This window comes from Mustelus asterias, chromosome 4 (genome assembly GCF_964213995.1).
Source record: "Mustelus asterias chromosome 4, sMusAst1.hap1.1, whole genome shotgun sequence".
Taxonomy (NCBI): domain Eukaryota; kingdom Metazoa; phylum Chordata; class Chondrichthyes; order Carcharhiniformes; family Triakidae; genus Mustelus; species Mustelus asterias.
Window position 1 is genome coordinate 55,909,048 of NC_135804.1, and position 22,263 is coordinate 55,931,310.

At 44.4% G+C, this 22,263-nt stretch overlaps 1 protein-coding gene across 1 annotated transcript; it reads right to left on the minus strand.

Moving 5' to 3' along the window:
- Positions 1-9,701: 9,701 nt before the first annotated feature.
- On the minus strand, positions 9,702-21,422 carry b3gnt9 (UDP-GlcNAc:betaGal beta-1,3-N-acetylglucosaminyltransferase 9). The gene is made up of 2 exons (XM_078210283.1): positions 21,307-21,422; positions 9,702-11,512 (listed from the first exon to the last, which is right to left on the minus strand). The coding sequence occupies exon 2, from the start codon at positions 11,140-11,142 to the stop codon at positions 9,895-9,897; it is 1,248 nt and encodes a 415-aa protein (XP_078066409.1). The 5' UTR covers positions 11,143-11,512; positions 21,307-21,422; the 3' UTR covers positions 9,702-9,894.
- Positions 21,423-22,263: the final 841 nt, after the last annotated feature.

The following is a 22,263-nucleotide window of genomic DNA, read 5'->3' on the forward strand; positions in this document are numbered from 1 at the left end:
AAAAGTGCTGGATGCCAATCAGGCAGTATCTGTGTCGAGATGGGGAGAATCTCTGAACTTTCTTAAAGTTTGTAACATCTCTTAACTTTTGCCAGTTCTGACTAAAGATCGTTGACCTTTGATGCTACCTGATCTGAGTGTTTCCAGAATATTTTGCTCAATCATTTATTGTTGTTTGGTTTGTGCTCGATGCTTCAAATGGACACTGCAATATGCAATGGCCATTCATTCATGGGATCATACTGTGCGAAAATGGACTGGCTACATTACAGTGGTTTCATTTCATAAGTGAGCCACTGGTTATGAAATATTTAGGGATACCCTAAACATTTGCTGTAATAAATACAAGTTCTTCCAAAAAGGGAAGGGATATTCTTTGATCTTTTTGACTGTCCTATATGTTAGCAAACTAGAGGATTCGAGTTACTTGCGAGCCTCTCAATATTTTAGAAATAGTGAAATCCAGAGTTCCTATCCATTTCTCACTATGTTATTGTCAAATGATAGTTAATCTCAAACAAGGTTACCTCGAAGTTGTTGCCAGTAGACTCCTGGGTAATCACCCCAGGGAGGATGGAGTCCTCTCTTAGGCAGAAGAGAGTCTGAAGACATGTAGTGACTGGAGCAGTTGATGGGCTGTTCTAAGGTAGCCATTGGGGGGACGGTTGACAGCCTCTGTATAGTTTTTCTTTGTTCATAAACACCTTTTGTGTTCCTGACAAGGTCTGTGAGCGTGCATCATTACACTATTTAATTTTTACTTAAAGAATTATGGAACTTACTTCAACAGTTTGTAGCAAAGAATACTATGTTCCAGTCAGCCTCTATGCAAAGACATTTTTTTTCTAATCTCTAATTTTCTGTAATTATCTTAAAGTAGTGGGTTTTTGTTATTGTGTCAGTTCCCAGTTGAAGTAATCATCGCACTTAGTTTAGAAGTTCTGTATTGGGTCTCTGCTAATCTTCTGACCTCTAGTGGGTAAATTCTGTGGGTGAATTCCCTCATTTCAGTGAAAACAATGCTACTTTTCTATTTAAATTCTTTCATGTTGACTAAGGCCATTGTGAGTAAAACTTTTCATATGAAGTCCCCAGGTAATGTCGCTCTCTGCATTACATGGTCAGCATCCTTGGACAGGCTACTAGGTACCCCAATTCAGTGATCTTCTAGACACATGTTTTCTAGAATTCCGGAATCCCTACAGTGCAGAAGGAGGCCATTCGGTCCATCGAGTCTGCACCAACCACAATCTCACCCACACCCTACCCCCGTAACCCCACACATTTACCCTGCTACTCCCCTGACACTAGGGTCAATTTAGCATAGCCAGTCAACTTAACTCACATATCTTTGGACTGTGGAAGGATTTGCATTTGATGGGATGGTGGGAAGGAGAGATTCATAGAAATCATAGAAACCCTACAGTGCAGAAGGAGGCCATTCGGCCCATCGAGTCTGCACCGACCACAATCCCACCCAGGCCCTGTCCCCACATATTTTACCCACTAATCCCTCTAACCTACGCATCCCAGGACTCTAAGGGCAATTTTTAACCTGGCCAATCAACCTAACCCGCACATCTTTGGACTGTGGGAAGAAACCGGAGCACCTGGAGGAAACCCACGCAGACACGAGGAGAATGTGCAAACTCCACACAGACAGTGACCCGAGCCGGGAATCGAACCCGGGACCCTGGAGCTGTGAAGCAGCAGTGCTAACCACTGTGCTACCGTGCCACACTTCATGTGAAGTACAGGGCCATTATTAGGAGGATACAAAATTATTAATACAATATTGTGCTTTAATTGAGTAAGTTCCTTCTCCCGCTCTGAGAGCGGCAAGAGTCGGTATTGCACAGCAAGAGCGTCCCCATTCAGCCCTGTAGCATGTTCCCCAAAATGAAAGAACACTGGTACTTTGACAAGAAACGGATTAATTTGTCTGCCTCTGGGAAATGCCAATACAGATGATCAAGTCTACCTGCCTCAACCAATTCCATCACAGACTGGGTGAAGAGACTTCCCTGTTTGCGCTGATCATGTGAGCGAGTGGAGTGATTCAAGAAGCCCCACCGCACATATTTAGGACATTGCGGTTATCACAATAATTTCCAGGCACATGTTTGGACAAAACAAACATAAAGAATTGCCTTCCCTATCAGTCAACTTGGTCACAAAGGTTAATGCTGCGTCTGAGTACTGATTATAACAAATATGGAGAAAATAAAAAAATGATTACTAAAGATGAGGTACTAGAATCACAGTAGATCCAGATTCTATCATTCTGGTTGTGTTTATTGAGGGCAGGCAGACAATATATAAAAATACATTTATTTTGAAAAATGTGCATTTAGAAAAATGGAGCTGGGGACAGCTTAAGATGCTTTAATATTTATACTGGCTAGGCCCTAGCACAGTGACAGTCAGCACTGTTACATTAATGAGGTGTTGGGACTCTTACTGTTCGTGTTATATATTAACGATTTGGACATGAATGTGGGAGGCACGATTGGGAAATTTGCAGACGACACAAAGATTGGCCGAGTACTGGATAGTGTAGAGGGTAGCTATAATCAACAAAATCATATAGATGGGTTGGTGGAGTGGGCAGTAAAGTGGCAGATGGATTTTAACCTAGAGAAGTTTGAGGTAATGCATTTAGGGAGGTCAAACAGTTATAGGGAATACACAATAAATGGGAATGTATTAAAAGAGGTAGATGAAGTGAGAGATCTTGGCGTATAAGTATACAGGTTCCTAAAGGCAGCAGTTCAAGTAGACAAGGTTGTAAAGAAGGCGTATGGAATTCTCTCTTTCATTGGCAGAGGTATAGAATATAAAAGCAAAAACCTTAGAGATTTGAACACTATCATAATTTTTGGACACAAATCATTTAGTTTGAAAATCTCCACAGAGGAGATTTAAAAATGAGTTTTCTGGCACTGTGTTTCCAGCAAATTACGTCATTGGTTTTCTACAAGTGCGTATGCGTAGACAAGTATCGGTATCCATCTTGCATTGATGTGGAGATGCCAGTACTTGACTGGAATGGGCACAGTAAGAAGTCTCACAACACCAGGTTAAAGTCCAACAGGTTTATTTGGTATCACAAGCTTTCGGAGCACTGCTCCTTCATCAGGTCAGTAATGCATCTTGCATTAGCAGGAGAAAGAGTTGGCCAGGGAACTGGGGAAAACTCCCCTGCTCTTCAGAGTAGTATCAAGGCATCTTTTATGTCCATCCAAGCAGGTAGATAGGTCCTCGGTTTAATGTCTCATCTGAAAGCACTCAGCAGGAATGTCAGCCTTGACTTATGTTCTGATGCCCTGGAGTGGGATTTGAATGTTAACTTTGTAATTCAAAGGTGAGAGTGCTACCAAATGAACCACTGCTGGTATCTATTAGATTGCATTACAGTGTCAACTCACAAAAGAGCATGTGTATAAAAGTTACATGTTACTCCGCAGAGATTTATTACTCATTGTAATGTGGGACTAGTAAACTGACATCCCATGCTGTTTATCTACCAGGTTTATTAATTGACTGATGCCAATTAGGGACAGAGATGAAAAATACCTAAATAATAGACTGAAAGCAAGTGAATACGATGGGTTGAATCAACCTATGTTCTTCGCTTGTTTCATTAAAGAGAATGCTGACATCTGATTAAAAATTCTCTGATATCTTTAATCAACTTTGCACATCAAGTGTGAAAGACAAATGTAAGTGTTAAACACAATTGATGACATATGGAAAGAATTTCAAAATATTTAACCAAAAACAACTCTGTTTGAAGTTTTGGTTTAAAAATGGAATTTACATCATTGTTCTTGTGTATACTGGCCAGAATTCTCCAATGTTGTTCGTCCTGCCACCACTGCCAGCGAGAAAGAAGAATCTGGCGCTCAGCCAAATCTCCACTCACAGGAGGGGGACCGGAGAATCCCAGCCGTGATGAGGTTGGAGAATCTCAGTCACTGTCTTTGCATAACAAAGACGCCAAGGGCAGTATGTCGTTCCTGCTTCAATTTTTATTTCTTTTTAACTTCTTGAGTCTAATACTGGTTTCCTAATCCAACAGTTGATCCTTTTGTAAGTCACCAGCATCTTTTATTTTCTGTTTTGGAATCGATGACTTCGATGCTGAGAAATATTCCATTGAGTATACTAAATAAGAGTTATCACATATGGTTATAATTGTAAGCTAGTTTATGTTAAATATTTGAGGTCAGTTCTTTCAAGAAATTGTTAAGGGCAGTGATGTTGACAATTACATTGTCATTAAAATGGTAGTTTTGGTTAGATGAAGTTTTGAACAGGAAATTAATTCAATGGCAACAGGAGAAATCAGTGATTTTACAGTGAGAGAGAAGCTTGCAAAGAACATCTGGGGGAGGCCATCCGGTTCTTTGCGTCTACTCCACCATTCAACAGGTTTGTGGCCGATCTTCTACTTTAACTCCATCCACCTTCTCACACTATCCCTTAACTCCATTTGTAATCCCAAAAATTATCAACCTCTGTCTTGAGTATACTCAGTAAGAAGTTTCACAACACCAGGTTAAAGTCCAAGAGGTTTATTTGGCCAAATAATTTTATAATTACAATAGGTTTATTTGGCACAATGTTGGACTTTAACCTGGTATTGTGAGACTTCTTATTGTGCTTACCCCAGTCCAACGCCGGCATCTCCACATCTTGAATATACTCAACAACTAAGTATCCATTGCTCTCTGGGCTGGAGAATTCAAAAGAATCACAACCCTTTGAAGAAATTTATCCTCCTCTCAGTCCTAAATGGCCGACGTTTTATTCTAAGACTGTGACCCTGTGTTCTAGATTCCTCAGCCAAGGGAAACATTTTCTCAGTGTCTATCCTTCAAGCCCTATGAGAATTATCTATATTTCAATTACATCACCCCCTTATTTCTCCAAATTCCAGGCATATGGGTCTAGACCAATCAATTTCTCCCCACAGGACAATCCCCTCATCCCAGGAACCAGCCAGGTGAGCTTTCAGAGAAGTATATCTATCCTTAGGTAAGGAAAGCAAAAACTGCACAATAATCCAAGTGTGACCTCACCAAAAGCTTACCTTAATGTGAATAATATGAAGATAGAGCAAGTTGATTAAATTTTGTTTATTTGGCTAATTAAGAAACAGGGAAGTTAAATGGAGGGTAACAATTGCCATATTTAATTGGAACATGGGATTAAAAGCAGGTTATTTGATGCATCAGCCTGCTCTGGCATTGTCAACTATGGATTGAAAACATTTCTACCAGCTGCCAGAGTGGGATTTGAACCCATGTCTCCAGTGCATTAGCCTGGGCCTCTAGATTACCAGTCCAGTCACAATACCATCATGGCACTATTTCTCAATTCCATTGCTGTGTGCCATCCAAACTCTGAACAACTTAACTTTCAATAACTTAACTCTTAACAACTAGTTAATCCTGTACTTTCCACCCTTACGACACACCAGCCCTTATTACAACCCATGGTCATGTTAATCTTTATGGGAAAAAATGGTTTAAAAAATATATCAAATTTTAAAATATTTCTCTGGACTTTTAAGAATGTGATTATTTCTGTCAAACTGCAAAATGAAATTGGCGATAAGAAGTGAATGACCAATGGGAAGACTCTTGGTTCTCAAACTAGTGCAAAAGAGGCACTGTGAATGAGACTGATAAGAAAGGTGCTATACTGTGGGTACATTATTCAAGAGTCACAAGTCATTGGGGTCATTCATAATAGATTGAGGCAGGTAAAGATTAGCATGACCATGGGTATGTATTGTCATAGGGGCAGTACAATATACGTGTCATGAGGGTGGAAAGTATAAGATAAATAATTGTTAAGAGTTAAATTGTTGAGAGTTAAGTTGTTCAGAATTTGGATGGCACATAGAAATGGAATTGAGAAATGGTGCCACCATAATATTGTGACTGGGCTAGTAATCCAGAGGCCCAGGGACTGTTTTGGGGTCATGGAAACAAGTCCCACCACAGGGGCTGCTGAAATTTAAAATTTATTAGTTAATAAATTGAAAGCTAGTCTCAGTAATGGTGACCATGAAACTATCATCAATTGTTGTTTTAGGGAAAGATATCTGCCACTTTACCTGGTCTGGTCTACACGTGATTCCAGATCCACAGCAATTTGGTTGAACCTTAACTGCTCTCTGAAATGGCCTAGCGAACCACTCAATCCAAGGGCAACTAGGAGTGGGCAACAAATGCTGGACAGCCAGCAACGCCTGTATCCCAAGAAAATAATAATTTAAAAAATACTGGAGTGTATAAGTGCTAATCACATATAAATTCTACAAAACGCTGTAGAAATCTGGATCCAAGTTGGAATACGGTTGCAGTGGTGGTGCTAGTGGATCCCAGTACATGAAAAGCAGCCACACATTAAGAGTGAGCCAAGGCAGCAGGTATAATCGGACTATTCAGCGGTGCAGGCACCAAAGCCAAGCTTGATTCTGTACACGACCAATCTCCACAGTCTGAGCTTAGGAGTTGTGTTGGCAGGTGAGGTGTGGTTTGTGGCGAGCAGCGGTATTGTAATTGGGCTAGTAATCCAGAAAGCAGAGTAATGCTCTGGTGATCAGGTTTCAAATCCCACCATAGAAGCTGGTGAGTTTGAATTCAATAAAATCTAGCCATCAGCTGACATAGTTCAGTTGGGAGAGTGTTAGACTGAAGATCTAAAGGTCCCTGGTTCAACCCTGGGTTTTGGTGTACAGCCACACACTGGCTCACTCCACTCTCTGTAATGGGAAGCAATCAAGAATGAGAACTTGAGTTGATTATTTTTCCATTACAAACAGCATTCCATAGCCAGGGCATAGTGATTAAGTTTAGCATGTCTGCTGTCACCCCAACTGAGATCAGTGAACTTCATACACACCAACAATTAAACCTGGGATCTTCCTGGTCTGTACAGCTCTATATCATAATAGGTTGTGCACTGTTGGAGGGAGGGGGGTGATAGGCGGACGAGACGGTGTTTAAGTATCTAATCATTTGAGTGTGTCATGTAGTTTCCATAACTGGTTCTGCATTTCATTTAGACTAGCTAGTACTTGTTGGTTTGTTAATTAATTCCATTCAGTGCGGTGGAACTAATTTTGGATCGCTTCAGCAAGGATTTAGTCCAGATACCAGGAAACCACGGAAACTAAAACTTTCTCTGTAAATTGAGGCTTGTTGTGGTCTTGTGAAAACTGTCAGGTTTTTATTTTTACGATTTGTACCTCTGGCCAACTCTAATGAACAAAGTTTCAAGAAGTTCTCCCAGAAGCCTAAGACAAAGATTTCAGGATTTTGGTTAAGAGCTGCAAGGAGGGTGTGAGGAAGAACTTTTATTAAGCAGCCAGTGGCAAAGACCTGGAACGCACTGCCTGCGAGGATGGTGGAAGCGGTGACAGTGCATGATTTCAAAAGGAAATTGGATGAGCACTTGTGGGAAAGAAACTTCAGGGCCAGAGATAGAGTAGGGGAGTGAGACTGACTGGATGGCTCGACAGACAGCTGGCATGGACTTCTTGTGGATCAAATGCACTCCACGTGGATCTGAATTTAAGGGCTGAATTTTCACCATGGAGGCAAGAACCAGGATCCGGGTTCTTCTTTCAGATCAGAGGGGGGAGAGGGTGGGAAAATGTGGCCGGGGAGGGGTGGGCGGTGATTACAGTTAAGATTTTCACAAGTGAGCCCTTAATTGACATGGAGACCATTGCATTTTATTTTTGTGTCTAACCTTAGAAACATATGTTGTGGGGGAATTAAAGAAATGGTTACCTGGCCCACAAAATGATTGCCTGGCACACAAAATGGTTACCTGGGAAAGGGACATTAACAGGCACTGGCTTTTAGCACAGACAGTTACTTAAAGTTAAAACATGCAGGAACCGAAATGCTGCAGGAAGCTAGTCAGAGCTTGAGGCACTTTAAAGATAAGGGCAGACCCAGAACAATAAGTCTGATAACAAGGTCAGCCACAGATGGGGACATAAATACATAAATGCAACAAAATCAGCCACTGAATGTATAGATCAAAACCAATCATTGATAGAGGAAATGTATCCATTCTATGAACAATGATATGTTAACTGCCCATATCTGTACCTGTCTGATGTGTTAACTACTGATGTCCATAATCTGTCTACTCAACTTGTAATGATGTGTTAAACGGCTAATGTCCGTACTGCCTATTGTCTAAAAGGTATAAAAATGATCAACTGCCGTTGTGTAGTTGAGAAGGTAGCTGCCAAGTACTGCGGAGTACCAGTGCTTTCTCCCGAAGCTTTGTGTCCGAAATAAAACTGTATTGTTGAAACCTCCAAGTCTGACTCTGGTGGTAAGTTTCCCACAGCACATAGAATCCCTACAGTGCAGAAAGAAGCCATTCAGCCCATTGAGTCTGCACTGGAAGAGCATCTTACCCAGGCCCATACACCACCCACCCTATCCCTGTGACCCTGTGCATTTACTAAATTACCATGGCTGATCCACTAACCTACACATCTTTGGACACCTATGGGCAATTTAGCATGGTCAATCTACCCTAACCTGCACATTTTTGGAGTGGGAGAAAACCAGAACACCCGGAGGAAACCCACACAGATATGGGGAGAACGCGTAAACTCTATACAGTCACCCAGAATCAAACCCAGGTCCCAGGCGCTGTGAGGCAGCAATGCTGGTCATTGTGTCACTTTGAGATAAATTGTCGGTGGCCGGTCCAGTTAAGGGCAGTGGGCAGGATCTCAAAGTTGCAGGGCCAATTGGACCCCTGCCATTCTTAGAGGGGTGCCCTGCTGCAGTTTTTAAAAATTCATTCATGGGCATAGGCATCGCTTGCTGTCCAGCATCTATTGCCCAACCATGTTGCCCTTGATTGAAACAAGTGGTTTGCTAGGCCATTTCAGAGGGCAGTTGAGGGTCAACCACATTGCTGTATAAGTAATTGGGAGGATGCTTCAACAAGAAGGTGTCCTCTCAGCCACCTTTCAAAAAGCAGCCAGGCCACCAATAGGAGGGGGTGGGAGAACCCATCTACAGGATGGTCTTTGGCTGTACCCCACTTGGGTGCTGGCACCCTGACCTGCCACTGGGTGCTCACCTCCAGGCAGTTGATATGCTCCTGTTGTGTTGGGAAATTCCAACCCGACCTTTAACAGGGTTTGTCATGAGTATTCATGGGCAGCCTTGCCAAGCCCTGAACTCACCTCCCCAAAGGTGGCCTGTGCCAAGAACAGCATCTCCATACTGACCAGTCAGCCTCAGCATTTTCAGCATCCCCCACTCTCCCCACAATCCACCCCCCACAATCCATCCCCCACCCACACCCCCCCCACAATCCACCCCCCCACCCCCCACAATCCACCCCCCCATGATCCACCCCCACTTCCATCCCCACCACACCCCCCACAATCCATCCCCCACAATCCACCCCCCACCCCCCACAATCCACCCCCCCATGATCCACCCCCACCCCACAATCCACCCTCCACCCCCACCTCCACAGTTCACCCCCCACCCCCCAACAATCCACCAGCCACCCCCCCCCCCATTTCTAATCCCAATTTCGAGGAGGCTCCAACATTCAGTCGTTTGACTCTAAACTATACATCTGAGTGAAACCACCAATGATGAGAAGGAACAAACAACTCTGTTTCCCACTGGATTGACACAAGTTCACCTTAATATCACTGCTTTACATTTAAGCTCAATGTGTTTAATACAGGTGCAGGCACATCGGTGCATTGTTGTCTTGAGCGACATTAAATAATAATAAAAAGGATTGAAACATTTATAAAACATTTGAAATATAATTTTGCAGGGACAGTTACTGGGGGCACTATCTCCCTTTTGCCCAGTCTCAGTGTCTTTGTTTCTTTATCGAGGCGGATGTGGACTTTCGTTTGACCCGCCAGCGGAACGGACGCTTTATGGACCCTTTGCGGGCGCAGTTCAGATTGGGGTCGTGGAGAAGTGTCCACATCAGCCAGATCTCAGGCACCTTAAGGCTGTGGACCACCATCAGCTCCTTGTAGAAGCACGGGTCAAACATCTGCATGTGCGGAGCTGCGGAGGGTTGGACGATGCCGAATGTTCGGAATCCTTCATGAGTTAGGGGTTCGAGTCCGATCCGCAGCAAGCACATCCCCAAAAAGACATCATCGATGGGGAAGAGATCCACCTCCTTGCTGGCTTGGTACAGCCTCTTTGCTGTGTGTCCAGACATAAGGAAGCCTCCACCTCCTGCATAGACAGGGTACACCCCTTGCCCATACATCATCTCAGGTATGAAATATTTACTCTTATTGGATCTGATGGGGAGGGCTTGATAAATAATATGTCCGACAAATAGATCATCCTTGGGATCAGCGTCTGCCAAGAAATCGGCAATATTCTCCACATTTACAAAGACATCATCATCCCCTTTGAACACAAACTCTGCATCAGGGCAGAACTGGTCAACCCACTTCAGAAAGTGGATCTCCTTGAGTGTCAAGTTGAAGAAGGTGTCTTGGAAATCCCACAGCAGGATGTCCTGGTAGGCCTGACTCTCGTGTTCCAGCAGGCGGCTCCAGGAAGCCACAGAGCTTTGGTTGGCTGGGATTCCGAGGAGGAAGAGTCTGCGGACCTGGAGGTTGTGGACTCGACCTTCCCGGGCCCAAGTCTTCCGAGCCACTTCACGCCTTTCAAACTCCTCCACCTTGGACTTGATGGAGATCAGCAGCAATTCTTCCCCGTGGACCTTCCGGCACTTGTCCTTCTGGTTAATGATTTGATTGAATTCCCGACAGTCTTTCTGCCAGAGGTATTGACGGTAGTTCCAGGGTAAAAGGTTTGGGACTGGAGATGTTTTCACCAGGTCCTGGCCATTCTCCAGCTGTTGTCCAGGCTGACAGTCATGCTCTGACTTTGTTGTGCTGCTGAAGTCCAGTTGAGGTTGTGCCTTTGTACTTCCCAGCGTAATGGGTCTCTGAGTTCCTGACTCCCTTTGGTTCTCGTGTTTGTTTAGATGTGGACTTTCAAAGTGCATTTGGACATAAAGCAAAATACAAAATGCCGTGAGCAGGAGGAATGTGCAGATGAGATCTCCTTTCCGTCGTAGTCTCATGGTCTGAGGGGATGCGTTTGCAGAGGGCAACGGGAGATCAGTGGATGTTTTGGCTAATGTTTAAAGAACACATCTGGTTCGTACTGACTTGGGGATTCACAGACTGGGTAATTTCATACACCGTTGATACTCATTGGACGGCTCTGGGTGATTTATATAGGACTGGATTTCACAGTCTGGTCTGGGTGAATTTATAAAGAGCTGAAAGTTCACAGTTTGGTTCTGGGTGATTCCATACACTGTTGAAATTCACTGGAAAGTTCTGGCTAATTGTACGCACAGTTGCAATTCACAGTCTGGTCCGGCTAATTTAATAAAGGGCTGAAACTCACAGGCTGGTCCCAGGTCGATTTCTTTTAAATTGTCACTTCTGTAGAACAGAGAAACACACAGTTAAAGGAAACAGCTGTCCACTCTGCCACGTGGAAGCTTCACTGCCGGATATAGAGGCAGCCTTGGAAAGTAGGTCTGACAAGAAACAGCGGTCTTAGAAAACAAGGGTAAACTTTAGTAAATCCTCCCCATCCCCCTTAGTATTTTGCTTATGAGTTCCTCAGCTGTACTTTAGAAATGGCACAATTCCTAAATCTAGATTAATAGGTACTGAGATAAAACTACTAATACAGACACTTACAGCAGACGCATATGTATGTGTAGATATAGCTAATCACATACTTACATTCAGGTGATATTATTCTATAAAATGCAACGTTAAAAGTTACTGTTCCAATCATGTGATATGACAGGCACATACCAACTATTTCTGTCTGCTGAATACTCCCATCACATGTCAAAAATCACACAAACGGAAATACATTCGCTCTGCTGGTGCATATCATTTGGAATAATGAAGTGTGTTAAAAGCCAGCAAGAAATCTCAGTCTTGTGTGCTGTTTTGAGCACTTCTTGTACTTTCTAAAACCCCCTCTACCATTTCATGTGATAGTGCCTCAGAACCAGATGGATTGGCCATGCTAACTTGCCCCTTAGTGTCAGGGGGACTAGCTAGGGTAAATGCATGGGGTTATAGGGATAGGGCCTGGGTGGGATTGTGGTCGGTGCAGACTCGATGGGCTGAATGGCCTCCTTCTGCATTGTAGGATTCTATGATTCTATAACCAGGGGTTAAAGTGACTGCTGTTCCACTCCTTTTCTCACCAAATATTCTTCATTTTCACACCAGATTTGTAATATTGGTGTTTTTCAGTAGCAGTTCAATGAGATTCGAAAAAGACTTGTGTGTGCTTGCTTCCTTTCTGACTCTTCAGATTTAGTGCCACATGCTCCTGGTCCAGTGCTTTTGCATTGAGGATGCATGTAGAGAGATATTTTTAACCATTTTCAGGTGGTCTGACTTGCTGCTGTTGCCACACTTGCCCACCCTTGCACTACATATCAGGCTTGAAAAATATCAGTGAACTGAGGTGGTGCTTCTTTGGCCTCCCCAAGAATTTCGGCAGCCTGGATTATGGTTTCAGCCAGTTTTCAGAGAAAGAGAGCAATCATGTCTGCGTAACCAATAAACAACTTGTTTTTAAAAAAATATTTACTTACAAAGAACAAAGAACAATACAGCACAGGAACAGGCCCTTCGGCCCTCCAAGCCCGCGCCGCTCCCCGGTCCAGGATTGAATCCTGAATCCAGGATCCCCGCCCAATTTTCCAGCCTATCTACATCCTAATATCCTATCCACCGAGCTGTTCCTCACAGCTACGATGCTTTGTTCATCACAACCTATTAACTCACCCCCACCCCCCCATTCCAGACCATGTGATCTCCAGGGAGAGGCGAAAACCCACAGTGAAAACCCCAGGGCCAATATGGGAAAAAAAAATCTGGGAAATTCCTCTCCGACTCCCTGAGGCGATCGAAACGAGTCCAGGAGATCACACTGGCCCTGATCAGAAAATGCTTCCCAACCCTATTCATTTCCACTTCTGCTTTACATCAGAATTGTCACAAGTCAAATGTAATGTATCACATTTCTACAACACTCCAACCCCCACATAAAAATCTTTCCCAAATCTAATCCCCAACACTCATACACATTTCCCATACCTCTATCCCAAACCTATTACCCAATATACGCACCCTCCATCCCATACCTCATCCACATTACAGTCCATTACAGTCTGACCCTCCATCCCCTCCATCCCATGCCTTATCCCCAATATACACCCTCCATCCAAACCTTATCCTTAATACACACAACCCTTCATTCCAAACCATTAACAGATTGACCCTCCATTACAAACCTAATCCCAAGGAGAGACACAACCTCCAACCCATACCTCACCCACAATACACATACTCCCGCCATCCTAAACCTAATCCCCAATACACAGACTTCCTCCATTACAAACCTAATCCCCAATACACACACACCCTCCATTCCAAACCTAATCCCCAACACACACTCACACCCTCTGTTACAAACCTAATCACCAATACAGACACACACCATTACATATCTAATCCCCAGTACAGACACATGCTTCATCCCATATCTCATCCAGAATACACACACACCCTTCATCTCAAACTTAATCCCCAATACACACACACCCTCCATTATAAACCTAATCCCCAACACGCACACACCCTCTATCCCAAAACTAATCCTCATTACACACACCCTTCATCCCAAATGTAATCCCCAAAACATACACACCCTCCATCCCACACCTAACCACCAAACACACACACCCTCCGTCCCAAACCTAATCCGCAACACAGACCCCCCATACTCTCCATTACAAACCTAATTCCCAACACAGACCCCTCCTTTACAAACCTAATCCTCAAATGCACAAACTTCCTCCGTCCCAAACCTAATCCCCAACACACATAACTCCTGTTACAAATCTAGTCCTCAACATACACACAGCCTCTATCCCAAGCTAATCCCCATTACACACACCCTTCATCCCAAATGTAATCCCCAACACATAGAATCATAGAAACCCTACAGTGCAGAAGGAGGCCATTCGGCCCATCGAGTCTGCACCGGCCACAATCCCACCCAGGCCCTACCCCCACATATTTACCCGCTAATCCCTCTAACCTACGCATCCCAGGACTCTAAGGGGCAATTTATAACCTGGCCAATCAACCTAACCTGCACATCTTTGGACTGTGGGAGGAAACCGGAGCACCCGGAGGAAACCCACGCAGACACGAGGAGAATGTGCAAACTCCACACAGACAGTGACCCGAGCCGGGAATCGAACCCGGGACCCTGGAGCTGTGAAGCAGCAGTGCTAACCACTGTGCTACCGTGCCGCCCCACATATACACCTCTGTCCCAAACCTAATCCTCAATGCACAAAATTTATATTACAAACCTAATCCCCAACACCGTGCCGCCCCACATATACACCTCTGTCCCAAACCTAATCCTCAATGCACAAAATTTATATTACAAACCTAATCCCCAACACATACACTCTCCGTTACAAATCTAATTCCCAACACAGACCCCCTGCACTACAAACCCAGTCCCCAAACGCACAGACACACCCTCCATCTCAAACCTGTGTGCAGGAGGGTTTCCTGACACAATATGTGGATAGGCCGACAAGGGGTGAGGCCACATTGGATTTGGTACTGGGAAATGAACCGGGCCAAGTGTTAGATTTGGTTGTGGGAGAGAACTTTGGAGATAGTGACCACAATTCGGTGTCTTTTGTTATTGCAATGGAGAGGGATAGGGCCGGACGGCAGGGCAAGGCTTACAATTGGGGGAGAGGTAATTATGATGCGATTAGGCAAGAATTAGGGGGCATAAGATGGGAACAGAAACTGTCAGGGAAAGGCACTGATGAAAAGTGGAACTTTTTCAAGGAACAAATACTGGGTGTCCTTGATAGGTATGTCCCTGTCAGGCAGGGAGGAAATGGCCGAGTGAGGGAACCGTGGTTCACAAAAGAGGTGGAATCTCTTGTGAAAAGGAAGAGGGAAGCTTATGTAGGGATGAGGAAACAAGGTTCAGATGGCTCGACTGAGGGTTACAAGTTAGCAAGGAACGAGCTGAAAAAGGGGCTGAGGAGAGCTAGGAGGGGACATGAGAAGTCCTTGGCGGGTCGGATCAAGGAAAACCCCAAGGCTTTTTACTCTTATGTGAGGAATAAAAGAATGACCAGGGTGAGGTTAGGGCTGGTCAAGGACAGTGGTGGGAACTTGTGTATGGAATCAGTAGAGATAGGCGAGGTGATGAATGAATACTTTTCTTCAGTGTTCACCAAGGAGAGGGGCCATGTTTTTCAGGAAGAGAAGGTGTTACAGGCTAATAGGCTGGAGGAAATAGATGTTCGGAGGGAGGATGTATTGGCAGTTTTGAATAAACTGAAGGTCGATAAGTCCCCTGGGCCTGATGAAATGTATCCTAGGATTCTTTGGGAGGCGAGGGATGAGATTGCAGAGCCTTTGGCTTTGATCTTTGGGTCCTCGCTGTCCACGGGGATGGTGCCAGAGGACTGGAGAGTGGCAAATGTTGTTCCTCTGTTTAAGAAAGGGAATAGAAATGACCCTGGTAATTATAGACCGGTTAGTCTGACTTCGGTGGTTGGTAAATTGATGGAAAAGGTCCTTAGGGATGGGATTTACGACCATTTAGAAAGATGCGGATTAATCCGGGATAGTCAGCACGGATTTGTGAAGGGCAAATCGTGCCTCACAAATTTGATAGAATTTTTTGAGGAGGTAACTAGGTGTGTTGATGAAGGTAGGGCGGTTGATGTCATATACATGGATTTTAGTAAGGCGTTTGATAAGGTCCCCCATGGTCGGCTTATGATGAAAGTAAGGAGGTGTGGGATAGAGGGAAAGTTGGCCGATTGGATAGGTAACTGGCTGTCTGATCGAAGACAGAGGGTGGTGGTGGATGGAAAATTTTCGGACTGGAGGCAGGTTGCTAGCGGAGTGCCGCAGGGATCGGTGCTTGGTCCTCTGCTCTTTGTGATTTTTATTAATGACTTAGAGGAGGGGGCTGAAGGGTGGATCAGTAAATTTGCTGATGACACCAAGATTGGTGGAGTAGTGGATGAGGTGGAGGGGTGTTGTAGGCTGCAAAGAGACATAGATAGGATGCAAAGCTGGGCTGAAAAATGGCAAATGGAGTTTAACCCTGATAAATGTGAGGTGATTCATTTTGGTAGGACTAATTTAAATGTGGATTACAGGGTCAAAGGTAGGGTTCTGAAGACTGTGGAGGAACAGAGAGATCTTGGGGTCCATATCCACAGATCTCTAAAGGTTGCCACTCAAGTGGATAGAGCTGTGAAGAAGGCATATAGTGTGTTAGCTTTTATTAACAGGGGGTTGGAGTTTAAGAGCCGTGGGGTTATGCTGCAACTGTACAGGACCTTGGTGAGACCGCATTTGGAATATTGCGTGCAGTTCTGGTCACCTCACTATAAGAAGGATGTGGAAGCGCTGGAAAGAGTGCAGAGGAGATTTACCAGGATGCTGCCTGGTTTGGAGTGTCGGTCTTATGAGGAAAGGTTGAGGGAGCTGGGGCTGTTCTCTCTGGAGCGGAGGAGATTGAGGGGAGACTTAATAGAGGTTTATAAAATGATGAAGGGGATAGATCGAGTGAACGTTCAAAGACTATTTCCTCGGGTGGATGGAGCTATTACGAGGGGGCATAATTATAGGGTTCATGGTGGGAGATATAGGAAGGATATCAGAGGTAGGTTCTTCACGCAGAGAGTGGTTGGGGTGTGGAATGGACTGCCTGCAGTGATAGTGGAGTCAGACACTTTAGGAACATTTAAGCGGTTATTGGATAGGCACATGGAGCACACCAGGATGGTAGGGAGTGGGATAGCTTGATCTTGGTTTCAGATGAAGGTCGGCACAACATCGTGGGCCGAAGGGCCTGTTCTGTGCTGTACTGTTCTATGTTCTATGTTCTATGTTCTAAACCTAATCCCTGACACACACAACTTCCGTTACAAACCTAGTCCCCAAAACATACATCTTCTATCCCAAACCTAATCCATAAGACCATAAGACATAGGAGCAGAATTAGGCCACTTGGCCCATCAAGTCTGCTCTGCCATTCAATCATGGCTGATATTTTTGTCATCCCCATTCTCCTGCCTTTTCCCCATAACCCTTATTAATCAAGAATCTATCTATCTCTGTCTTAAAGACACTCAATGACCTGGCAAAGAGTTCCACAGATTCACCACTCTCTGGCTGAAGAAATTCCTCCTCATCTCTGTTTTAAAGGATCATCCCTTTAGCCTGAGGTTGTGCCCTCTGGTTCTAGTTTTTTCTACGAGTGGAAACATCCTTTCCATGTCCACTCTATCCAGGCTTCGCAGTATCCTGTAAGTTTCAATAAGATCCCCCCTCATCCTTCTAAACTCCAACAAATACAGACCCAGAGTCCTCAACCGTTCCTTGTACGACAAGCTCTTCATTCCAGGGATCATTCTTGTGAACCTCCTCTGGACCCTTTCCAAGGCCAGCACATCCTTTCTTAGATATGGGGCCCAAAACTGCTCACAATACTCCAAATGGGGTCTGACCAGAGTCTTACACAGCCTCAAGAGTACGTCCCTGCTCTTGTATTCTAGCCCTCTCGACATGAATACTAACATTGCATTTGCCTTCCTAACTGCTGACTGAACCTGCGCGTTTAGCTTAAGAGAATCTTGAACAATGATTCCCAAATCCCTTTGTGTTTCTGATTTCCTAAGCATTTCCCCATTTAGAAAATAGTCTATGCCTCCATTCCTCCTTCCAAAGTGCATAACCTCACATTTTTCCACATTGTATTCCATCTGCCACTTCTTTGTCCACTCTCCTAACCTGTCCAACTCCTTCTGCAGCCCCCCTGCTTCCTCAATACTACCTGTCCCTCTACATATCTCCATTACACACACTCTTCATCCCAAATGTAATCCTCAACACACAAACACCCTCCATCCCAAACCTAATCCCTAACACAAGCACCCTCCATTACAAACCTCATCCCCAATACACACACTCTCCATTACAAATCTAATTCCTAATAATTGGCCTCAATTCCTCAATTGCAAACCTGATCCCCAGCACACATACTCTCCATTACAAACTTAATCCCTAATAACACACCCTCCTCTCCAAATCTAATCCCCACTACAAATGCACCTTCTGTTACAAACCTAATCCCCAATAAACACACCCTCCATTACAATCCTGATCCTCAATACACACACACTGTCCATTACAAACATAATCCCCAATGCACACACACCCTCCATCCCAAACCACACCCTCCATTACAAACCTCATCCCCAATACACACACTCTCCATTACAAACCTAATCTCCAACACACATACCCTCCATCCCAAACCTAATCTCGAACACACACCCTCCATTGCAAATCTAATCCCCAACACACACACCCTCTATCCCAAATCTAATCCTCAACATACACACACACTCCATTACAAACTTTATCTCCAACACACACATCCTCCATTACAACCTTAATCGTCAACACACTCACACCATGGTGACACAATGGTTAGCATTGCTGCCTCACAGTACCAGGGATCCAGGTTCAATTCTGCCTTGGGTGACTTGCTGTTTGGAATTTGCACATTTTCCCTGTGTCTACTCTGGTTTCCTCCCACAGTCCATAGATGTATGGGTTAGGTTGATTGGCCTTGCTAAATTGCCCTTTAGTGTCAGTGGGATTAGTGGTGTGAATACGTGAGGTTATGGGGCTCATGCCTGGGTGGGATTGTTGTTGGTGCAGCCTCAAAGAGCCAAATAGTCTTTTCTGCACCGTAGGGATTCTGCAATTACAAATCTAATCCCTAACACACACACACCGTCCATCCCAAACCTAATCTCCAATAAACACACCCTTCATCCCCAATGTAATCCACAACACATACACCCTTCATTCCAAACCTCTTTTTAAGTTAAAAAGATCTAATCTCCAACACACACACCATCCATTACAAACCTTTTAGTTAAAAAAAACCTAACCCCCAACACATATCCTCCATCACAAACCTAATCCCCAACACACACGCACGTACACACGCACACACACCATTACATTCTTAACGCCCACACACACTCTCTATTACAAGCCTTATTGCCAACCCAGGCACTCTTCATTACAAACCTAATCCCTAAACACACACACACATCCTCTGTTCCAAGTCTTATCCCCAACAGATACACCCTCCATTACCAACCTAATCCCCAAAGCATACACACCCTCCATTACAAACCTAATCCACAACACACATACCCTCTATCCAAATCTAATCCACAACACACATGCTTTCCATTACAAACTTAATTCCCAACATACATACCCTCCATTAGAAACCTTATCCCCAATCCAAACACATTCTCCATTACAAATCTAATCCCCAACACACACACACACCCTCCATCCCAAAATGAATCCCCAATACATACACTCTCCACCCACATCTAATCTCCAACACATAGGCTTTCCATTACAAACCTAACTCCCAACATACATACCCTGAATTACAAACCTAATCCCCTCTGTCCCAAACCTAATCCCTAACAGTCGCATCTTCCATCACAATCCTTGTCCTCAATGCACTAACAAACACACACATGCTTCATTACAAACCTAATCCACAACAAACACACATTCCCATTCCAAATCTAATCCCCAATATACACACACCTTCCTTTACAAACCTATCCCCAACACACATGCCCTCCTTTACAAATTCAATCCTCAATATACTCACACACTCCATTACAAACCTAACACACAACACACATTCTCCATTACAAGCCTAATTCCCAAAACACACCCTCCATCACAAACCTAATCCCCAACACACACCATCCTCTCCAAATCTAATCCCCAACACACACACCCTCCATTACAAATCTAATCCCCAATATTCTCACACCCTTGATTACATACTTCATCCAAATACACACATAACCTCCATTATAAACCTAATCCCCAATACACACACACACCTTCCATTACAAACCTAATTCAAAAAAACACACACCCTCCTCTCTAAATCTAATCCTCAACACATAACCCCCTACAAACTTTATCCCAAACACACACACCCTCCATTACAAATCTAATCCCCAATATATTCACACCTTCGATTACAAACCTCATCCCAACACATGCACATCCTCCATTACAACCTTAATCCCCAAAGCACACACACCTTTCATTACAAACATAATCCCCAACTCACACTCTCTTCCCCAAATCTAACCCCCAATACAGCTACATCTTCCATACAAACTTTATCTGAAACATACACACCCTCCATTACAAACCTAATCCCCAATACACATACACCCTTGAATACAAACCTTATCTATCCCAACACATGCACACCCTTAATTTCAAACCTAATCCCAATACACACACACTTTCCATTACAAACCTAATCCCCAATACACATATCTTCCATTACAAATCTAATCCCCAATACACACCCATTTTCCATTACAAATCTAATCCCCAATACACACCCATTTTCCATTACAAACCTAATCCCTAACACACAGACCACATTTCCCAAACCTGTAGTGAATATACAACACACAGACACACGCTTGTATTCCACTTTTACGAACAAAACTCGTGCCATCCTCTTCTCTCCGGCACTTATAGTTGATATTAGTAACATTTGGCGGTGCTGTGCGTCATGTTGTGCAGTTTGCAAGAAGACAAACATCAGGCTGGAACCAAGCACCGGGAAGGTTGACTCATACTTGTCTCCGTTACTAAATTATATCTGTTATAAAGATGCTGCACCCCCCTCCCCCCCGGTTGGAGGCCTGTGCAAATCCTGAACTTTGCCTTTTCCCAGTCTGATGACCTCCTTCACTCCTCTAACAGGCAGAGTGGGTGGGAGAGCTGCTAATTCAAACCACAACCTCCGCCCGCAATCTGAACACCAACACTGGCAGGAGGGAAATCAGAAACCAGTGGTCCGGGGCTGGGGGTTGGGGGGGGGGGGGGATCTCTGGTTCCCGCAGTAAACTTTATCCAGCAACTTTCTGAAGGCTGCTCGGATAGAGCACAGCCGCCTGCAGTCCGGCTTGTTTCTCCTCTCGGAAGGGAATGGGACGTGGCTGAAGGCAGCCCGCAGACTCCAGCACTGCTCTCTAACACACAGCTCACTTTACCTGAGGAATGTCCTTCTACCCATCAAACAGCGTCTCGCCCCAGTGACTGGACGACCGAGGTTCTGAAGCTGGCTGCAAAGGGCAGCTTCAACAGGGAAGAAGCTCGCCAGGAATCCGTGGGAGCCAAGGAAAGTACATCTGGATTGCATTAATGAGACTGGGAGTTGCCAGAACTCAGAGCCTGGCCATCAGAAACAGGGGGAGGGTTGGCCGATTCGTCACTACAAACAGCGCTGCAGGTCAGCACCGAGCTGGTTCAACTTTGAGTTCTGGTGCCCATAATTGGGACCAAACAGCCTCTCCCTTCAGCTGATTTCCTCCCTGTGTTAACTCACGCCGCTTCCTCACCCCATTCAAGAGTCAAATAAGCACCCAGTGGCTGGAGACCGTCAAGAATGCAGTGAGTAGAATACAATCAGGCCCAGAGTCTCCCAGATTCCAACCATCAATTACTTTAGAGAAGGTTAACTTTGTTTCAGCGTTAACACTGAATTCAGAGGTTGGAGATCCGGGTCCTGCTCCAGAGATATCACAGTTTAAATCAGTTAACTTCAATCTTTCTGGGCAGAAGGAGTGTTACTCTTGTTGCCTTATTGGTAAAATGTTGAGGCGCCACATGCCCACTGAGGGTCTTTTGGTGTATTTTACAGAGGGGATTGGAAGTTCTCTGAGTTAATATCTATCCCTCCACCAGTAACACAGATCATCTGGTCATTACCACCATTTGTGTTTGTGGGAGCTTGCTGTGTACAACTTGTGCACCACATTTCCGACATTACAACCGGCTATAACATGCTTTGGAGTGTCCTGAGGCTGTGAAGTCGCTATATAAATGCAACCTTTCCATTTCTTAAAGCAGAAGAAAAAGCAGCATCACATGTTCTATGTGATGACGTTTGTTAAGATCCCCATAGAAACCATTAACGTTTAAAGAGAAGCTGAACATCCAGTAACCAA